The 22,052-nt window shown below is 36.5% G+C and overlaps 1 protein-coding gene across 1 annotated transcript in view; it reads right to left on the bottom strand.

Annotated features, from left to right (window-relative positions):
* The window catches only part of fer1l4 (fer-1 like family member 4), a gene marked incomplete at its 5' end in the record, with an annotated part of 31,209 nt that extends 9,442 nt beyond the window's left edge, over window positions 1-21,767 (bottom strand). Inside the window, 33 exons of the mRNA XM_079844751.1 lie at window positions 334-373; window positions 462-578; window positions 1,190-1,302; window positions 2,754-2,919; window positions 3,334-3,495; window positions 3,739-3,849; window positions 4,741-4,914; window positions 5,221-5,355; window positions 5,585-5,709; window positions 5,850-6,033; window positions 6,233-6,385; window positions 6,504-6,620; window positions 6,701-6,788; window positions 6,900-7,000; window positions 7,160-7,280; window positions 7,373-7,556; window positions 8,027-8,135; window positions 8,663-8,766; window positions 9,133-9,411; window positions 11,219-11,405; window positions 11,996-12,170; window positions 12,345-12,507; window positions 13,316-13,400; window positions 14,805-14,867; window positions 15,173-15,304; window positions 15,410-15,470; window positions 15,670-15,843; window positions 15,928-15,969; window positions 17,276-17,370; window positions 17,571-17,670; window positions 17,784-17,872; window positions 21,459-21,514; window positions 21,689-21,767. Coding sequence (XP_079700877.1) covers window positions 334-373; window positions 462-578; window positions 1,190-1,302; window positions 2,754-2,919; window positions 3,334-3,495; window positions 3,739-3,849; window positions 4,741-4,914; window positions 5,221-5,355; window positions 5,585-5,709; window positions 5,850-6,033; window positions 6,233-6,385; window positions 6,504-6,620; window positions 6,701-6,788; window positions 6,900-7,000; window positions 7,160-7,280; window positions 7,373-7,556; window positions 8,027-8,135; window positions 8,663-8,766; window positions 9,133-9,411; window positions 11,219-11,405; window positions 11,996-12,170; window positions 12,345-12,507; window positions 13,316-13,400; window positions 14,805-14,867; window positions 15,173-15,304; window positions 15,410-15,470; window positions 15,670-15,843; window positions 15,928-15,969; window positions 17,276-17,370; window positions 17,571-17,670; window positions 17,784-17,872; window positions 21,459-21,514; window positions 21,689-21,767 — 4,084 coding nt within the window. The remainder of the gene's footprint in view (window positions 1-333; window positions 374-461; window positions 579-1,189; window positions 1,303-2,753; window positions 2,920-3,333; window positions 3,496-3,738; window positions 3,850-4,740; window positions 4,915-5,220; window positions 5,356-5,584; window positions 5,710-5,849; window positions 6,034-6,232; window positions 6,386-6,503; window positions 6,621-6,700; window positions 6,789-6,899; window positions 7,001-7,159; window positions 7,281-7,372; window positions 7,557-8,026; window positions 8,136-8,662; window positions 8,767-9,132; window positions 9,412-11,218; window positions 11,406-11,995; window positions 12,171-12,344; window positions 12,508-13,315; window positions 13,401-14,804; window positions 14,868-15,172; window positions 15,305-15,409; window positions 15,471-15,669; window positions 15,844-15,927; window positions 15,970-17,275; window positions 17,371-17,570; window positions 17,671-17,783; window positions 17,873-21,458; window positions 21,515-21,688) is intronic.
* Window positions 21,768-22,052: the final 285 nt, after the last annotated feature.

Genomic DNA, 22,052 nt, shown 5'->3' with positions numbered 1-22,052 from the left:
AATACATTCAGTCAAAGTGGAGTATGTGGTCACTTAGGCCACAGTTAAATGTATGAATGTCATCACATTAGAAAGCTCAAACCAAGTGGCATCTGTAAAGTGCAAACAAATTATACTAGACCTTTAAAATGTCACTTTTTTAATCAGTCCATAGCTGATTTTAGTGCATGTATGAAGTCATTTACCTTCAGAGTCACACAGGTGTCCTAGCAGAGTAACCAGTTTTTGGTATTTTGTTATGTAAATCATTTGACAATCAATTTTAAGCATGTCCATATACATTTTGAGGCCATTTTGAGCATTTATAGCAATCATGCTTCGAATTTATAATACCTCCATCTTGCCCATCTTCCAGGTCATCCTCTTTCTCCTCCTGAAGAAGAGACACAAGACTTTTACATGTTGAAGAAAACAATAAGGCACACAATTTAAAACAACCTATTATCAAAATCAGTTATCACCTGTTTTTCGAGGTCAGCCAGTGACGCATAATATTTTGACCACCAATCAAGCTCCTCCTTTTCTGGTGGCTCCTCCTCTAACTCCTCCTCTTTTTTCATCACCTTTTTGATTGGAGACTGAAAATGTAGTTTGCACAAATAGATTTATTTTAAAATTTAAATTCTGTCATTTACTCACCTTCATGTCCTTCCATGGGTTTAAATTTGTGAACAGCCCTTAACGCTCTAACCATGAACACAGATTTTAAAAAGCCAAACCCACACACACACACTCATGATTGAAAGCCTCCCATTTGGATGTCAGCAGGGGTCTTGGCTATGCAGTGGCTGGCCAATTAATCAGAGTGATCTAACAGCAGGAGCTCAAACTGCCACAGGAACACACTTCACTGCGCTCAACAAACCAGCAGATTCACACCATAATCAACAGGTTAATGGGTGCAAAGGGCTTCACAATTTAATAACTGCAAACTGTGGATGGTTAAAAACATGTGCGCTAAGTACTCATTAGGAGCTATTTCAAACATCCCAAAGCAGCCAACTAACGTCATCGCACCCAGACTAGATACCCCATGACCATAAAAGTGTTTGCAAAACCTCTAAAAAACTGGTGGAAGATGGCAGATATAATTTTGAACCGTTTTGCACATATGGTGAGTAGAAATTTGAGGAACATTGAAGAAAGTGGTCATTCTTATGGACTGAAAAATAAGGAGAGTGGAACTTACTGTGACTAAGTTAAGAGGGTTGACAGGAATTTTGCTATGCTTCAATGCAAGTCCTCCCAAATCCATGTTAATCACCGTGGTTAGTGGAGTGGTCTTCTTGGGAGGCTTTTTCTCTAAAATTATGAGAGAATGTTTAGGAATTTGCCATATTAAAAAGGCAGCCGACGTCAATCACCATGTTTAGATGCGTAGGTACTATTTTAATGAAAATGTGGTCATCCTCCAATTATGTACTCTACAGTTAAAAAAGTTTGAGGTCAGTGCAATTTTTTTAATGTTTTTTAAGTCTTTTATGCTCACATGGCTGCATTTATTTTATCAGAATACAGTAAAAACAGTAATATTGTGACAACATTATTACAACTTACATAAATGTTGCTGTTTTCTATTTTAATATATTTAATATGTAATTTATTCCTGTGATGACAAAGCCGAATTCTTTGGATTATGTTGAATTGGTTCTCAGGAAACCATGATACATTGTTTTTCAGGATTCTTTGATGAATTAAATGTATTTTAAATAGAAATTATATTATAAATATATTTACTGTCACTTGATCAATTTAACGCATCCTTGCTGAATAAAGGTATTAATTTATTTTGAAAAAAATCTTACTGTCCCCAAAGTTTTGAGAAGTAGTATGTGCATAATTTAAAAAGGGGAATTGTGGATCATTTAAACACCTTATTTAAAACATTCTTTATTTTTCAGGTAGAAATTAATATAATTATGAGTGCGAAAAAGCGGTTGTTCTGAAAAAAAAATTTCACTTTACAAACATTACAAAATGTGACCCTGGGCCACATAACTAGTCATAAGTTGTGCAGGTATATTTGTGGCAATAACCAACAATACATTGTATGGGTCAAAATTATGGATTTTTCTTTTATGCCAAAAATCATTAGGATATTAAATAAAGACCATGTTCCATGAAGATATTTTGTAAATTTCCTACCGTAAATATATACAAAAATTATTATTAGTAGCAATATGCATTGCTAAGGACTTCATTTGGACAAATTTAAAGGCGATTTTCTCAATATTTAGATGTTTTTGCACCCTCAGATTCCAGATTTTCAAATAGTTGTCCTCTCCTAACAAACCATATATCAATGGAAAGCTTATTTATTCAGCTTTCAGATGATGTATAAATCTCAATTATAAAAAAAATGACCCTTATTAGTGGTTTTGTGGTCCAGGGTCACAAATGAGCACATATAGACGAGTGAAAGTGCTGCTATATTTTGCAATTCATTGTAAGTAATTCTGTGTTGTTGTCAAAAAATAAATGGAAAATCCTGAGTTGATTGAATGAATCTGCACTTTTTTTAATCAATAACCGCTCTATCCTCTCCATTTTCAAGAAAACATAAATAAAATTAACCAGAATATGTACCTTAAACTAGAGCAACATAAGAGTGTGGTTCAAAGTTTCATGCCATCCTGTTTTTGTACAGCATATGACTTTTAAATGTAAAATATTTATGTACACATATCAGGACAGCAGATGCTTGTATTTTGGCCTTTAAACCAGAAACATATGAGCTATAGAAGGTTCCATACCCTCAGGCTCCTCCTCCTCATCTTTCCACTCCTCCTGGTCCCTGGGCCCAAATTGCACAAGGTTTTGAACCACGTGAGTTCCCACCAGGACCAGCCTCCCAAACGCCCTCTGCTCCATAATGAAGATAGTAAGAGGAGGATGCAGGTAGACAAGCTCTGGAAGTTCCTGAGGACACATGACCAGTTATGAGATATTGTGCAATTGTGATAATACAAGTATGCAGTAGTTGATTCGTTTTAAATCATCTTCATCAAATGTTTAATACGTTGCATGTTTAAAATGCTTAAATATTTAATAAGCTGTTAAATGTCAAATTACTGCATTGGTTTTTGCAAAAGGCATCACCAAGCAATCGCAAATAAAAACCTACAACTTATACAGACATGTATTGACTACATATTGTGCAATGAATCATTCTGAGCAAGACATCAGACTATCAAATTAAAAGAGCAGCCAGAATCTCACCAGCTTTTCTTTGTACTTCTGAAACAGGATATGTGATCAAAGCTTGTATGGCCAGTAAGTTCTTAACACAGCTCTTAAGATAAGGTCTAATACTTTAATAAGAGGGAGTCTTACAACATCAAAGTGTTTAACCACATCATTGAAGTTTGGGTTCAGCTTGTAGCTCTGAATTTCCTCCGACTCGATCATCTGGCCCGCACACTCCATCCTCACTTGAGGGCGCTCCACTTCAAAGAGGTTGACCCTTTTCAGGTCCCTCAGGCCCCAGTACAGCACCTGCCGTTTAAGGGTTTGAGTTCAAAACACTGTAGCGCACGCACCAAACCAGTCAGCTGGCAAACGTGTAGCAGTAGGTCACCACTTTCTGCTTTTGTAAACGCTCTCTTGGAGATTGATTTATGAACACATCTGTTTTATGTGCTAAATCGATTTGTTCTTGAGCATTTCAGATCTTTAAATGTTGATGTTAAATACAACGCTTGTGACTTTGATTCAGTTTATTTCTGTTCAAGGTTGTACCTCAATTCTGTATTTCCTCAGCACGGGTCGCACTCCCTCAGGAATGATATAATGGCGTTCTTCTTCAATGTACTGTGGCTCTTTGGGGTCAACATCCAGTGGCAGAGCTGGCTGAAATGGATTCAGAGCACACATACATGACATTTAAAAGACTTACTTTGACACTTTCTTTTAGAGGTGGAGGATTGTCTACAAGTCGTCTTTTCACACTAACAAAAAGTGCCGTGATGAAGAGATAATTAGTGTTATTATTACATAATGTTATGCCTGATCGGTGTACACTACTATTCAAAAGTTTGGGGTCAGTCATATTTTTTTTTAGCTAGGACTATGTGTTAAATTGATCATAATTGACAGAGAAGACATTTGTAATACTGCAAAAGATTCTATTTCAAATAAATGCTGCTCTTTAGAACATTCTATCCAGCAAAGAATCCTTAAAAATATATAGGCCTATTATGGTTTATGCATTAAGCAGCACAACTGTTTTCAAAACTGATAATAATAATAATTTTCTTGAAAACCAAATCAGCATATTATAATAATTTAGACTGGAGTAATGGCTACTGAAAATTCAGCTTTGCCATTACAGAAATAAATACAATTTTAAATTGAAAATGTGTGTGTGTGTGTGTGTGTGTGTGTGTGTGTGTGTGTGTGTGTGTGTGTGTGTGTGTGTGTGTGTGTGTGTGTGTGTGTGTGTGTGTGTGTGTGTGTGTGTGTGTGTGTGTGTGTGTGTGTGTGTGTGTGTGTGTGTGTGTGTGTGTGTGTGTGTGTGTGTGTGTGTGTGTGTGTGTGTGTGTGTGTGTGTGTGTGTGTGTGTGTGTGTGTGTGTGTGTGTGTGTGTGTGTGTGTGCATCCCTTTTTATCCATTCAACTGAATAAAGCTATTCTCTAACATACAAATTAATGCTTTTAGTCATGTCTATGAGAGTGCAAAGCAAGATTCTCTATTCACTTTCTTTTCCAGTGAAATTAATGGGGAAAAAACAGGGGTCCCACCTCTCCAAAGCTTGAGTAATCCAACTCGATTAGCTCAAGAGCAGCCAAAATTTCACCAGCTTTGCTCTTGCCTTTTGTGATCTCAAAAAACTGCAGCTGGGGCTTTTTATATGGCTCTTCCACAAACTTCAGCTCTGGCTTTGCAAATGCACGACCAAGGGCTTGTGGACTGCCCTGTTGTAACATTGAAACATACAACACATAAATTAATTATACTATATAATAAATATTATAGTCTGACATCCAGTTATCATATATAGAGAGTATTGCAGACTATTCATACATATAAATACACTTCCTAAACATGAACAACCGAAATAAGAATGTAACTAAATGTAAATAAAAACATGTTCAGTGTTAAAAACCAAATCTATGCTCTTGTTTAGCAAAATGTTTTTGCATCTTTTGCTTGGCATTTACAGGTGATTCACAGATTATAGTATTTCAAAATATTCGAATGCATTGAAAAGTATCATTCACTAGTTTGTTGTAGTCATAGATGTTGATGATGACCACAGGAGGGTCTTCTCTGTACTCGTCCTTATTGCCCTCCATCAGAACCTGGTCATAGAAGAGTAACTCACACCATGTCGGGGACAGAGTTTCTTCCATCACCTACAAACGATACAATCTTTAGACACAAAGTTGCAATCAATACAGAAAGAATGATTCATTTATATGCCCATTCAGATCCTATTAGACTTAATGGACCTGTCATAAATGACCAATACATCTCTTGGGAACTGAACAAAAGTTCGTTTTCATCCTATAGTGCTTTTCATATCCATTGCTTTTTATTGAGGACAGAACACAATTAATTAATGTGTTAATAAATGAGACTCACCCGTGTGACCTGACACTGAGTGTTGAACACAACCTTGGCGAAGGGGTCGGACAGTCCATTGTCATCAGCTGCAATGATGCCACGCGCCTGATAAATGTGAGCACGCAACTGGAAATAACGACTGTCTGGATGAAAGGACAAGGGAGGGATGGTACTTTTCATGAAAGTGAATCCAAATGTCATTCAAATGGAAGTCTATTGGTTTTCAAAGCAGCCTGAGACAAATTATGGAGAATATCAGAGATGTTTGTATTGGCTAAAGTACCTTCCACTGCTAATTTGGTAGGAGGCATGTTACGGGGAATCAATGTGCCAGATGTCGCCTCTTCATAAATGGGTCTAAACTCTGCTGGAAGGCTAGTGACACAGTTTTTTGCGTACTTTGTGATACCAAGCCACATATAGACTTCCAGTTTGGCAAAGATTTCCCCCACTGGCCCTCCAGGGGTCTACAAAATGAAAAGTATAAAAAGTAAGTCACTTTTTGGGAAAACAACACCAACAAAATCACTCAAAAACATTTCACTGAGGAGCATTTTTTCTTCTGAGGTTAAAGAAATCCAAAAAAACTATTTTGTGCCAGTTTTATTTTAGGAAACTAGTAATAAATTGCTTTGGACAGAACAAAAGGTTGATTTAGGAATTCACCTTCATGTACACTGCAGTGATTTTCCCGCAGTCTTTACCCTTCTCCTCTTCCACCAGTGAGAAGAGGATGGAGGGTGCTGGGATCCTGGCATAGGCCACTCGCCTTCCTCCACTCAGCATCCATAAAAACACATCAGGCAGTGTGCTCTGAGGCTGACGTATGAGAACACAAACACACTTATATACAGTTCTGCTGGTGTATATATATATTTATATATATATATAGGTATATAAGGTAAACATTAAGACATTAAGATATCTTGTATTTTACTTCTAGAGCCAGAAAGCGGAGCCTCTTTGTGATATTCTTGAGATCTGCTAGTCTGTCTTTAACTGTATTTCTGGTGACTCTCTTTTTGATTCTCAGGGTCTGTTTGGCCAGCAACACCTGTGAAATAAAGAAATTCATATGACTGTTAGTGCTACTACACCATATCCATAATACCAAAATCAATACAGTTTACTTACAATGTTCCTTTTGATGAGCCCCACACGGCACTTATCCAGGGTGTTTTGGCGAGTATTCCTCTTCCTGTCTAAGTTACTGATGTACTGCCTGAGAGCCGATGAGAACAAGTTTTATGGTTTTATCCATAATGTGCTATGTAAGAAACAGCTACAATAAGCGAAATGGACTCAATACAATAGTCATGCAAATGTGTCCTACTTGCAAGTGGAAAAGAATTCCAGCACAACATCCACCAAACGTTCTTTAGCCTTGATTTTTGATCTTTTCAAAAGCATCTCCACTTCATCAATGCCATACTCCTTGAAGAACATAGAACATAATTCAAATTTAGATAATTCCAACAATGAAGTGAAATGGATGCATTCTGAATTTAATGAGGGGAAAAACTTTGAATTTTAAATCGTCATATTTGTAATTCTGCTAATTAAAGTATTCAATATCTGCTCTGTAGCACTTGCCAGCCGGTCAGCCATCTTAGACAACCAGTTGCTGTTGTGGAATCGGAAGGTGTGATCTTCAAAGTTGCTCCACACGAAGATGCATGGTTTCTCTCGGAACAAGGGAATGCAACTAAATGATCTGAATGAGAAAAATATTGACGTTTTCAGTTATTCCTCCATAATCCCACTGCAATCCACGATAAGCTGTCATCCTTGAGGATGTCATTTCACCTGTCATATTCCGTGGGCTGTGGTCTCCTGGGCGCCGTGACGGATTTGTCTTGAGGCCCAGGGTTCAGAATTTGATCTCTCTCCTGCTCATCATCTGATTCCAGCAGCGGCTGTGTGTCCTCAGCCAGATTCTCCTGACTACCACTCTTGCTGGACTTCACGTCTGCCGTTTTCCCATAGTTCCCTGTAAAGCAGAGTTATTCTTGTTAAGTACAACTATATAAAAATATTTTTCATTAATTGAAATAAAGCTGAAATAAAATAAAATATGAATATCAGATAAAACCTATAACTTAAGAAATGTTGCTATAAATCTAGCTGAAATAAAATAAATTTAAGTTAAAGCACTAAAAGTATTTAAATAGTAAATATAAATTAAAGCTATACAGATATATTTAAAAAACAAAAAACAAATAAAAATGTCAAAGCAAATAACACAAATTCTAAAACTGAAAATACTGAAAATATAAAAATAAAAGCAATTTATTGCAAAATTCAAAATATGAATAAATACTATAATAGTAAATAATACTACTATAACCAATTTCAATAAGCTGTGAAGTGCACTGTAGTATGAGTGGCTTGTACTCAAATAGCTGTTTATATTAAGTGGCACGGGATATGACATTATGATGTTAAAAAGTCCAGTCTTACCTATAGAGAGCTCAAAGGTGACAGGTTTGGTACCAATAGAAGGATCTATCATTGTAACTTCAAAGAAGGACGCAAACAACAAAAATTCATCCTTCTCTCCAGTGAAATTCTGCATTAGGAAAAAACATACAATGTCGATTAAATGTAATACTGTACATATATGTAACAATAGTGATATTGCTTTTATACAACAGTTCAGTAAACAAGAATATTTTAGACACAATATTGGTTTGTCTATTTTTCCTCTGCTAATTGTTCCAAACAAAGTCAAAGGAGGAAAACCGTTGCACGTCTCCAAGTAGTGGCAAATAATTCCTGAACTATTCAGTGTTTTGAAATAACAGTGAGTGAATGATACAATGACTCACTCATAAAGACAGCTACTTTGTTTTTCCCCCAAATGAATCAGTTTTGAAAGAATCAATTGAGTCAATGATTTGTTGACTCACTCATAAAGAACTTCTCCTGCCATAACAAGTAACTGAAAAATCTCCAAGTAGCCTGTTGGGGTGTTGTCTTGCAACACCACCCGGCCAATGAAATTCAAAGATCACAACTAGCTGTTGTACAGTATAATCTGAAATACTACATGGTAGACTGTTTATCTTTTCCTACCAGGCAAACTTGGTCACTGACCTCAGGAAGAGGGTGAACCTCTTCCACTTCCACTGTGACGGCAACTGGTACCTCAGCGCCAACATCTTCAGATTCCTCGACTGGCCCACTGGGACTCTGTAGTGCTAAATAAAATCATCCTCTAGTCATGATTACAATGCTAGAGCATCTTTGATACATGTTTGTGCGTATGAATGGATAATTCCAATATGTAAATAAAGTTTACATTACATATCGATATTAAAAGTTGTAATTTCTGCAGCACTAGTGACAAACAGACATTCCTGCCATCTGAAATTGGTTGGACAAACAGATAGCCCCGCCCCAAGCCCCCAAGAGATAATTTCGTTATGTCTTGACAATTTAGAATGCTCAAATAAACAGATTGCTTTTAGTGCCACCAGGGGCACAGAAATTGCACACCATTCATAATCCATAAATGATTACAGTGTGTATATATTTATTTCAGTGGAATTGATTTTTTTTACTACCTTCTTTGCCTGCCGCTTTCTTCTCCTTGGACTTTCTGCTCTTGCGTTTAAGATTAAGCCTGCTGATTGTGCTCTTCACATTAACAACAGTCTTACTCTCCGTCACCACAGATGTAGGGGAGGAATAAACCTCCACACTCAGTGAGAGCAGCATTCTGCCCCTGTAGAAAATCCCTTCACTCAGACCTTCATTAAGAGCCCTGTGGATGTCTCTCAGCGTGGAGTTTTGAGGAGAGCCGTAGAGATTGACCCAAGCTGGGCCAAAAGTGGGATTGAAACCTGATGGAGGAAAGACAGGGAGTAGGTTGCAGAATGTATAATGAAGTTGAAGTTGTTGAACAAGGAGTAAAAAACCAGAAGGTACCTATGGGGCGCCGTTTGTAAAGCGGCTCACGCTGAAAATAACAGCAACATTTTGACACATTTAGCTTCAAACAATGTTTAAAAAACTGGTATGAATTTTTGGGGGTCACTTTTTTAGCACATTTACAACAATATTTATCAACTTAGAGATATTTTAAATAGTTAAATCTAAATGTTAAATCTAAATGCTAAATCTAAATGCTAAATCTAAATGTTAAATCTAAATCTAAATGTTAAATCTAAATCTAAATGTTGAATCTAAATCTAAATGCTAAATCTAAATGTTAAATCTAAACGTTAAATCTAAATGTTACATCTAAATCTAAATGTAAAATCTAAATGTTAAATCTAAATACAAAATCTAAATCTAAATGTTAAATCTAAATGTTAAATCTAAATATAAATGTTGAATCTAAATGTTTCGGGTGAAACTAAATATTTAACTAATATGCAAATTCAGAATGCAGATAACCGGTTTTAAAATTTAGATTTAACATTTAGATTTTACATTTAGATTTAGATGTAACATTTAGATTTAGCATTTAGATTTAACATTTAGATTTAGATTTAACATTTAGATTTAGATTTAACATTTAGATTTAGATTTAGCATTTAGATTTAGATTTAACATTTAGATTTAACATTTAGATTTAGATTTAACATTTAGATTTAGATTTAACATTTAGATATAACATTTAGATTTAGATTTAACATTTAGATTTAGATTTAACATTTAGATTTAACAATTAACATTTAGATTTAACATTTAACATTTAGATTTAACTATTTAAAATATCTCTAAGTTGACAAATATTGTTGTAAATGTGCTAAAAAAGTGACCGCCAAAAATTCATACCAGTTTTTTAAACATTGTTGAAGCTAAATGTGTCAAAATGTTGCTGTTATTTTCAGCGTGAGCCGCTTTACAAACGGCGCCCCATAGGTACCCAAATGATAAAACGAGGATGCGGATACAAAGAAAAAATATTTTTGCCTGGTGTTCAAATTGCTTAGTTAAAATGAGCTAAATCAACACAATTGCTATACATTTTGTCCTAACTTAATTTGATTGTGTTCAAAACACTTAAATATATGTAAAATTTAAGTTTACTTAATCCGTTTGTGTTGAGATTACATGAATGATTTGTGTTGCATTAACTGAAACTGGGCTGGGCTTGTTAGTTCCAAGCATGCTTTGCATATGACTAAATAAAGAGAGAGAGAGTAAGGCTGAATCCAAAATCACCCCCTAAACCCTCATTCACTATTCCACAAATAGATTTCACTTGAAGGAGTGAATGAAAATGAGTGTGTGAAGTCGGACAGCCATTGTGTGTACATCAGCTGTACCCTCGTTATTGCGGCGCAATGTGGGATTGAATGAGTGCACTCAATAATGTCCACTATGGTTTTGGACACCAAATGGCTGTCCCCCCCTATATATATATATATATATATATATATATATATATATATATATATATATATATATATATATATATATATATATATATATATATATATATATATATATATATATATATATATATATATATATATATATTACTCTCTCTCTTACTCTCTTACTCTCTCTCTTACTCTCTCTCTCTTTATATATATATATATATATATATATATATATATATATATATATATATATATATATATATATATATATATATATCGTGTTTTTTTTTTGGGTAGACTCTCTATTTAATCTGACCATTTCGGTTGGGATTGGAGATTTGAAGAAGGTCCAGGAAGTGTGTTGCCACAGCCACATCTCCAATGTTGGCATCATCAAGGATCTGGATTTTGATCCGCCGAGCAAGAGGTGGAAACTGCTCAATGAAGGATATCTGTTCATTCCACTCAGGAGCATTGGTGTTGCTTCCTACTGACGTTTCCCCCTATCAAACATGTAAACAATAATTTTCATGAATTTGCATTCTTTAATGCATTTTTTTAAGCATTCTACTATATTTAAGAAATGACTGAATGTATTAAAAAACTGTGTGTAGACGAATGCCTTTGTTTGACGGGAACAGGGAGTTTAGGTTTGGCTCCTGAATCCACTTTTTTTTTTCTTTTTTTCTTCTTTTTTTTTACATAAGACAAGCTCTGACATCAGAGCAATTTATTTTGAGCTGAAATGTTTGCCAACACCCTGTGTGGCAAGATTCAGAGAACAGTTCAAATACTGACGCACCTCAGCCCATTTAACAAACAAAAGCACTGTCAGGTTGTGTATGTGTGTGTGTCCTTTGACAAAAGTGTTATTTTTCATAAGATACGTGTGTGGAAATCAATTTAAAAATGAAACCAGAACATTATAAGGAAAATATATATATTTTTTAGATTATTTGACTGTTTAAATAGTAGTCAAGGCATATGTCAAAGAACGATTTTAAGCAAACATATCGTGAGAAAGACTTTAAATTCTTGTTAGAAATACTCTGAACAAAATGTCTCATTCAAAGTTGGATGGAAAGAAAATCACCTGCTGTCCTGCGAACGTGACCTGAACATAAGGGTCAAGGAAAACCTTCTTGTCTCTCATTATCTTCCCCATGAAACCAGAGTTCATGCTGGGTAGGCCTTCAGCTCTGAAGATCTTCAGGACAAACTTTGCCCAAGGACGTTCTGATGGCATCCTCTTTGGAAGGAGAAGGTTCCTACATGTCACATGAAAATGTACCAAAAAATATTAGGTTTCAGATGCCGAAGAGTATCTACTGAACACATTGATGCCAATGACCAAAGAACCAAACATCTAATATTAATGTTTCTTTCAGGGGGGATGGGTTCATAAGAGGAGAACTGTCATGTAACATAAGGCAAGCTCTTACTTTTCAATGTCATCATTCTGGCTGCCAGCTGGTGCCAGGCTGACCATGCCCATAGGGTCTCCTTTCATTACCACACTCACTGTGCACTTCACATAGCCTTTAATTCCCGAGCGGGTATCTTTTGGGTCAGTAAGCGGAGCCCATTTCTGGTAGAAACGGTGATCTGTGAGATATATTGGCTGTGTTAAGTTGTTGTAATGATCAATGTTGCAGTTTCTAAGTAGACCTATAATCATTCCTTTTCAGCACCAGTGATGAGTTAATTATCACCATTAAAATGTCTAGAGAATGTTATTATCGTGTTACCAATGCGATGAACTCTAAGCCTTTATTGTTCACTTTGGCTGTGTATATCAAAGATTGCAAACAGCATTTATAGTTTTTTAAGCTGGGTTTATATAAATATTAAAGGGGATATATGTAGAATTCAGAAACATTGGTATAAGCGACAGACGATGTCCACACTGCTGAGAGTGAATATGTAAATATGTGCTGCATGCTTTTCTCTCAATAACAAAATAAGTATAGCGATGCAGTGATGTGGATATGTTTGCATCATGTCAACAGATGAGGTCATTAAAATTACACTGTTATGATAGTTTGATAAAGAAGGCTTTACTTGAGACTACAGATCTGAATAAATCCCTTTTATTTGCATGACACAATGCCGTTACAGTACAGAATAGCTCTTTCTGGATTATTGTGAACATAAGCATTCGTTTCATGTGTCATAGAACGGAAGATAGGCTTTCGGGAGTGCGCATAAACGTCACATTCTTTTGATTTTCTTGTCAAAAATAGCCTGAGTCCTTCACATATTAATCAGTCGGCATTCATAGTCAACCTAGGAAGTCAGAGAAGGTCTCATTTTTTAAGTTTTGTTCCAAGCTGTTCATGCATTGTCAATAAAATGCGATTAAAACATGAAAATTCATACATAAAGCCTCTTTAATGTTAAAGTGTCATGCTACCTGGCTGCTGATGCACTGTGCTGATGTCGATCTTAAAGGTTCCTATGTGGTTCATCAAAAAGGCAAGGATTTTCTTATGAACCACCTAAAATATAAGAAAAAAATTAAGAAAATAGCCATGATACATCCAATATTGTGTCAAATGACAAAAATATGATAATATATATTTTACCTTAAAGGTACACTATGTAACTTTATTTTTTCCCAATTAACTATTTTGTCAATACATCATCAATCCTTCTTCCAAAATGTGTTTTTGTTTTACCTTGATTCACTACACTCTCAAAAAAAAAGGTTCTATATGGCACCAAAAATGGTTCTTGGCTCGTAATCATAGGGGAACATTTTTTAGTGCTGTATAGCACCAATTTTGGTGCTTCAGTGGTTCCTTCAGCGGTTCTTCAGAGGTTCTTCACCGGTTCTTTGACTAAGGTGCTATATAGCACCTCTGAAGAACCGCTGAAGAACCACTGAAGCACCAAAATTGGTGCTATATAGCACTAAAAAAGGTTCCCCTATGATTACGAGCCAAGAACCATTTTTGGTGCCATACAGAACCTTTTTTTTTAGAGTGTATGGTGATTCACTAAGTGTTTAAATTTTACAACTAGCTGGATGGTTTTTGCAGGATATTGCATACATAGGGTGATTTCAGGGTGGTTGGGTCACTTTTTGCCATTGAGATGACTTGGAAAATGTGTCCCAATCACCCTGAATTCACCCTACATCACTCGCCCGTGCATGTCTCATCATATTCGTAAATGGAGAACAGTTGCTCCGGCTACTTTGATGCATATATGGTGTGGGAGTGGCATAAGTTAGTTGTCACAACGAGCAAGAAAGGTTGACATGGGGTGAGCTAAATATAAAACCTCCAGGTTTAAAAAAAACACACACAGAACAGAGTCTGCTGGCAAAAAGAGAATGCAACAGAGCTCGTAATAAAACAAGAATCAACATTGGCTTGGCTTTTCAGAGATTGCGATAACTAAGGGGTGTTAAAATGTTGACGCAGAGATGCTGTATTTATAACTCAACAGGTGAGTAGGTTATTTTATTGAACAGGTAAATTGCATAATAGGTCATCTTGAGATCCTTTCCATCTAAACACAGGTGCCACAAACATTATTCATCCGCACTGTAACATAGAGCCGAAGCACAACCAAAACATGTTCTTCCGCAAAATGCATGCAGGTTTTTTTAACTGCTAGAGGGCCAAAATTTACATAGTATACCTTTAATTCATGTCAAAAATTATTACCGGTAATATGATTGACTGAACCTGACTATATTCAGTTCCACCAAATAAATAATTCTTAAGGGTCAGATTAAGCAGAATTAGCATGCAAATTTTTATCAGTTATTACAGGCAAAATATTTGTGCATTAAAACCACTTTAGCTGATAAATATGTAATAAATGTATGTAATCTCCCTTTAAACCTTTCTTAATATGTTTGCATGTCTCTAAGTGTCTCTGGGAATACTTACGGAAATTTTAATCACTTTATCAAAGAGCACATCTTGTGTCTCTTGAAATTCAAACATGAAGTTCTGAAAGACAAAAATAGAGAAACAAAACAATCAGAGAAATGCTCAAACCTTTAGATGCGTAAAGGCCTATATTAGCATCCACACCAGCGGGGTGCAGGGTGGATTCTGATTGGCTGTCAATGTTTTTATTGTTCATCAGCTGGAAAAAATCATTCTGAAAGTGATTCCAACAGTATAATTTCTCTGTGACGTTATCGTTATAGTCGTGATGTGGACTGATTAGAACTATATCTTAATCGTTATCATTTTAGTTATTGCTCTTGGTGTAAACTGGCCTTAAAGCTGAGTTCTTTGCAAGCAGTTACCTCATTGTAAAATGGACAATTGGTAGACTTCTGAGTAGCTGTGTGCCTTTTCTCATCCCCAATAGTCACATACACTGCTGGGTTGATGTTCACCCCTACCAGTTTCTGAGCTTCAATCACATTTACATTCACCTGAGGAGAAAAAGAGTGAAATAGAAGACTTTACCCTGGTAGATTCTCATCAAAACAATTATTTGTATATGAAATAGGTATGTTTTCATCATTGGATTGCTTTACCTGGAAAGACTTCACTTTAGGTGTGATGGCAAGCTCATGCTTTGCTAGGGCCCTGCAACGGCTACACACATCAACAAAGCTGTGAGTCAGTCTTATTCATCAAACTACAAAATTACATTCTCAGATTATATTTCAAATATGGGAATTACATGAAGGGCAATTTTTAGTGATGCAATATGTAATATTACACTGCAAAAGAATACAATAGGCTTCATAATGGTGTACTGTAATGTAAAACACTAAAAGGTAATGAAACGCACCTCAAAATGGGAGTGAATGTCACATTGCCACATTCAATATCTGCAAAGTCATAATCATCATCATAGTCATTGTCATCATCTTCGTCTCCGTTCTCGTCATCAGTTTTCAAAAGGCCACGACCAATCATCTTGGTTTCACGATCCAGTTGCTGAGGACGCAGGCCATCTGAAGAGCTGTGAATTATTGAGAATATCAGTGTGAATACCATGAATAAAGGACATGAAAATGTATAGGGGATCATACTGAAGATGTCCTACCTTGGTTCCGTAAAACCTGTGTTTCTGATGACAAGCTCTGAGCTGAAATAGAATAGAGAAAATGGGATGGATGGATGGATGGAAAAGAAGGGAGAAAGTAAGAAGAAATGAAAGATGGATGGAAGGAAAGAAGGAAATAGAGGAAGGAAGGAACGAAAAATGGTAGGTATTAAGGTAGGTAGGAAGAAAAAATGGATGAAAAAGTGACAGAAGGAAGAATGGATAGAAGATAATAGATGAAGGATGGATGGGTGGGTGGATGGATGGATGGATGGATGGATGGATCGATTAATGGGAAAATCCATCTATCTAAAGGAGGAAAAAGAAGGAAGGAAAAAGTTAGAATGGATGGACAGAAGCAGTGGAAGTAATGAAAGAAGGGGAAATGAATGGAGGGAGGGACAGAAGGAAGGAAGGACTGAAGGAGGAATGGATGAAAGGATGGATGGATGGATGGAAAAATTAAGGAAGGAAATGTTATAATGGATAAAAGCAGTGGAAACAATGAAAGAAGGGACAGAAGGATGGGTGGGTGGATGGATGGATGGATGGATTGATTAATGGAAAAATCCATCTATCTAAAGGAGGAAAAAGAAGGAAGGAAAAAGTTAGAATGGATGGACAGAAGCAGTGGAAGTAATTAAAGAAGGGAAAATGAATGGAGGGAGGGACAGAAGGAAGGAAGGACTGAAGGAGGAATGGATGAAAGGATGGATGGATGGATGGAAAAATTAAGGAAGGAAATGTTATAATGGATAAAAGCAGTGGAAACACTGAAAGAAGGGACAGAAGGATGGGTGGATGGATGGATTGATTGATTAATGGAAAAATCCATCTATCTAAAGGAGGAAAAAGAAGGAAGGAAAAAGTTAGAATGGATGGACAGAAGCAGTGGAAGTAATGAAAGAAGGGAAAATGAATGGAGGGAGGAACAGAAGGAAGGAAGGACTGAAGGAGGAATGGATGGATGGATGGAAAAATTAAGGAAGGAAATATTATAATGGATAAAAGCAGTGGAAACAATGAAAGAAGGGACAGAAGGATGGATGGAAAAACAAATGAAGGAATATTATATAAGCGATTAAAGCAGTGTAAGTAATCAAGGAAGGGAATATGGATGAAAGAAGGGACAGAAGGATGGAAGGAAGGATGGATGGAAACAGGAAGGAAGTCAAGAAAGATTGCAGGAAGGATGGACAGATGGAAGGAAGGATAGACAGAATGAAGGAAGAATGGATAGAAGAAAGGAAGAATGGGTGAAAAGAAATAGAGAAAAGAAGGTACAAAGAAAGAAAGAATGAAAGAGAGGAATGATGGATGGGATGAACATGAAGATGTCCTAGTTTACCCATCACTGTCCTCTTCTCTGATGAAGTCAACACTGTCCCATCCCCCTGCAGCCCCCTGAAGAGGGCTGTACTTCACCTCCAGCTCGACGTAGATCTACACCAAAAAATCCATCATCACATACAATACCAACACAAAAGAGCTTCAATTACACCTAACTACACCACATGAACAACCATCAGGATTTAATAATCGTTCACCACACCAATGTTAGAACATCATGAAGTGTATTTGTTTAAGGGATGTAAAAGGAGTGGGGAGTGTGTTGGAGCTCAGCGCGGCTCTTCATCACTCACGTCAGTAAGACTGTGCTGACTGTCTGTTAGAGACTCACGGAGAAGCAGCTGCCCCACAGACACCACATGCTGCAGGCTGATCACCAGCTTCCCCAGCAATCTGTGCACACACATGCAGTGCTCTTTTTCAAAATATCCCACATTTATGAATCTTTCAGTTCATTTCCCTCTTGTCTTATGAACACTTTCAGTAGGGCTGAATCATGTTCTGACCTGTTGCTGAAAATCTTACTGCAGTTGTAGACACTGATTGACAGCACTTCATCCCTCTCAACCTTCCCATAGTGAGGCCATCTGAAGTGCTAAAGTCACATAAATAAAGTAAACACATGTTCATTTATTCCACACAGGCTAAACGTTTCTTTCAGATGTTCAACTCCTTGTGATTGTGGATCTGTAATCTATCAGTAACCGCTTGCCCTCATACCATGAGCAGCCATACAGTTTAAAGTGTCAACGATCCTTCAGAAATCATTCTAAAATGCAGATTTAATGCTCAAGATTTATTATTATCAACATGTGCTGCTTAATCATTTTGTGGATACTGTGATGAATAGAAAGTTTAAAAGAACAGCATGTGGTATGTCTTAGATCTCTCCTGACACATTTATAGGTTTGTGTTAGATCTCTCCCTTCTTTACAGTCGCTGCATTTCTCATAAATGAAAATCCCAAAGACTTCCTCTTCATAAAGCAGTGTTGACCATGATTTATCTTCAGTCAGGCTGAACAGCTTTTCTTTCTTGTCCTTCCCACCAGTCTAGTATCTGTTAGCTTAAGTTAAAGGATAACCTTGTGACAGAACTAGTCAAATATTTTAATTTCATTACTGTATCTGAGCTCATAGATGTGGCTGTTTACAAGACTCTGAGAATGTTCTAGCCCCTTCATTGGTAACCAACCACTAAAGGTGTGGTTAGCATGAATATCTCCTCCCAACATACACACCATCAAACACTGCTTTCAACTTAACTATATAACAATGAGCAGTAACGTGTGTTGCTTTTTACAATTTTTCCACCTAATATTGTACACATTTAGCATGAATGAATAAATAATTTCCTAAAAAGTGAAGTTGGTTAAGGGGTTAGTTAAACCAAAAATGAAAATGTCACAAGTAATGTTCAGCCTCTAGAGGTTGCTTATTCGAAACACATGGATGAGCTAATGTATTAAAGATTTATTAATGTTACAGTAGTATGAAGCAGGGTGGGGCTGAAAGCAGAAAGTTATGTTATAATGTTACTCTGTGCATTAGCTCGGCAGCTAGCTACCATGAGACACTTGTTGCACACTCAACAAGATATTAGGCATGGTAAAACATGGTAGCCTACTTGCGGTAAACCAAGAAAACGAGATTATACAACCCCAAATCAGAAAAAGTTGGGACAGTATGGAAAACGCAAAAAAAAAAAAAAAGAAAGAAGTGATTTCTAAATTTACTTTGACTTGTATTTCATTGCAGACAATATGAACACAAAATATTTCATGTTTTGTCTGGTCAACTTCATGTCATTTGTAAATATGCATCCTTTCCTGTCATTCAGACCTGCAACACATTTCAAATAAAGTTGGGACAGTAAAGCATTTACCACTTAATGTTGCTATTCCTTTTCACAACACTTAAAAGATGTTTAGGGACTGAAGACACCAGTGATGAAGTGTTTCAGGTGTAATTTTGTCCCATTCTTCCTGCAAACAAGTCTTAAGGTGGGCAACAGTACGGGGTCTTCGTTGTCGCATTTTGCGCTTCAAAATGCGCCACACATTCTCTATTGGAGACAGGTCGGGACTGCAGGCAGGCCAGTCAAGTACCCGTACCCTCTTCCTCCGCAGCCAGGACTTTGTAATGTGTGCAGAATGTGGTTTTGCATTGTCTTGTTGAAATATGCATGGACGTCCCTGGAAAAGATGTCTTCTTGAAGGCAGCATATTATGCTTTAAAATCTCTATGTACTTTTCAGCATTAATGGTGCCTTCACAGAAGTGCAAGTTACCTTTGCCAAGGGCACTGACACAACCCCATACAATGACAGACCCTGGCTTTTGGACTTGTTGCTGGTAACAGTCTGGATGATCCTTTTCTTCTTTGGTCCGGAGCACACGGCGTCCATTCCTCCCAAAAAATACATGAAATACTGATTCATCTGACCACAGTACACGTTTCCACTGTGTGATAGTCCATCCCAGATGCCTCAGAGCCCAGAGAAGTCGACGGCGCTTCTGGACACTGTTAACATAGGGCTTCCTTTTGGCACAGTACAGTTTTAACGGGCATTTGTGGATGTAACTACGTATTGTGGTACTTGACAAAGGTTTGCCAAAGTAGTCCGGAGCCCATGTGGTGATATCGCTTATAGATGAATGACGATTCTTGATGCAGTGCCGCCTGAGGGATCGGAGATCACGGTTGTTCAGCTTAGGCTTGCGCCCTTGTCCTTTACGCCCTAAAATTCCTCCAGATTCCTTGAACCTTTTAATTATGTTATGCACTGTTGAATGTGAAATATCCAAATCCTATCTCTCTTTGAGGAATATTGTTTTTAAACATTTCAATAATTTTCTCACGTATTTGTTGGCAAACTGGCGATCCTCGGCCCATCTTTGCTCCTAAAGGATTAGACCTTTCTGGATGCTGCTTTTGTACCAAATCATTATTACAATCACCTGTTGACATCACCTGTTTCAAATCACATCATTATTTAACAATTTTACCTCATTACTAGCCCTAAATTGCTCCTGTCCCAACTTTTTTTGAAATGTGTTGCAGGTCTGAATGACAGGAAAGGATGCATATTTACAAATGACAAGAAGTTGACCAGACAAAACATGAAATATTTTGTGTTCATATTGTCTGCAATGAAATACAAGTCAAAGTAAATTTAGAAATCACTTATTTTTTTTTTGCGTTTTCCATACTGTCCCAACTTTTTCTGATTTGGGGTTGTACAATAAGACTAACTGAGCTGTATAACAATGATTTGTTTTCTGTCGATGAATGTATCCAAACAGTTGCCCACCTGTCTAATAAAACACAATACATTAAAGTGTCTTTGGTGTTTCCATGGTTTCAACTAAATAAAATAGGAAATTGAGGTTAACGCGAGTATGACATCATTGACAGGCGACGCAAGGACACGGTCCATAATACTGGCTAAAATTTAATTCAAAAATCTACATATTGTGACTTTATTTACTCATGGTGTTCCAAACCTGTAAGACATTTGTTCATCTTCAGAACACAAATGAAGATATTTTTAACGAAATCTGGCAGCTTTCTGTCCCTCCATTGACAGCTACACAACTGACACTTTCAAGCCCCAGAAATATAGTAAAGACAACATTAAAGTAACTTCAGTGGTTTAACCTCAGTTTTATGAAGCAATGCAAGTACTTTGTTTGCATAAAAAAAAACAATTTCCCTTTATTTACAAAATATTAAAGGGACAGAAAGCACTCAGATTTCATTAAAAAGATTTGTATTTGTGTTCAGCATATTAGAATGATTTCTAAAGGATCATGTGATACTAAAGACTGGATGCTCAATGATGATTCAGTTTTGCCACAACAGGAATACATTACATTTTAAAACATATCAAAATAGAAATGTTATTTTAAATTGTAACATTTTACAATATAATTGTTTTTCTAAAATACGTGTAGCCTTGATGAATAAGGGATTTCTTTCAAAAACAAACTTTTTGGGAGGGTTTTCTTTCAAAACCCAAACTTTTGAATGGTAACGTAGCTACTAATTATCTTTTATGACTTGAATGGTAACTTAAAAAACAAAATGCTTTTTTTGTCAGTATCCTGTTGTGACTATGTAAAAAAAAAAAAAAAAGGCAGCGGATAAATGAACTGAAGTTAACACAACTGAAGCAGTTACCTCATTGAAGATGGCTATATTTTCACATTGAAGAATCCTGGTTTTGTGAGTAAATCCTGCACCGTAAACAAATGTTTCAAAACAGTACCATGGTATAATCCCCAAATCATTTCCCATATAATGTATTGAACATTCATATAAAAATATATTCCAAAAACAATAATTCACCAATTGAGTTGACAGTATCAATCATATGGCAATATACTTATCCCTCAATATCCAGCTCTTACCTCTAAATGACAACTCCACTTTCCTGTCATATTTCCCTGGCAGATTATATATCTTCTTTAAAATGACAGTAATAGACATGGCAGAGCGCTGCTGTGTTTCTGCGTCTTGTAATCCCAATCCACTGTGTTAGCGTTTAGTGCAGTTGGTCCTCATTTTCCTTACGGTATAAATATTATGCTCCAATCTAACTTCAAAATTAAGATGTGTATTAAATATCCAATACACATGTGGCATTCGAAAACATTGTCAGACTGTACGATCCTACACCTTGAGGAAGTGTGCTGGAATTCCATCTGAAGGAAAACACCCTATGCACTGAAGGAGTTGGAATATTTACCTATGATAATTTAACAGTCGAACAGT

The sequence above is a fragment of the Gobio gobio genome (assembly GCF_949357685.1).
Source record: "Gobio gobio genome assembly, chromosome: 19".
Taxonomy (NCBI): Eukaryota; Metazoa; Chordata; class Actinopteri; order Cypriniformes; family Gobionidae; genus Gobio; species Gobio gobio.
Note: the sequence above shows the minus strand (reverse complement) of the source record. Positions and strands in the feature narration are given on the sequence as shown.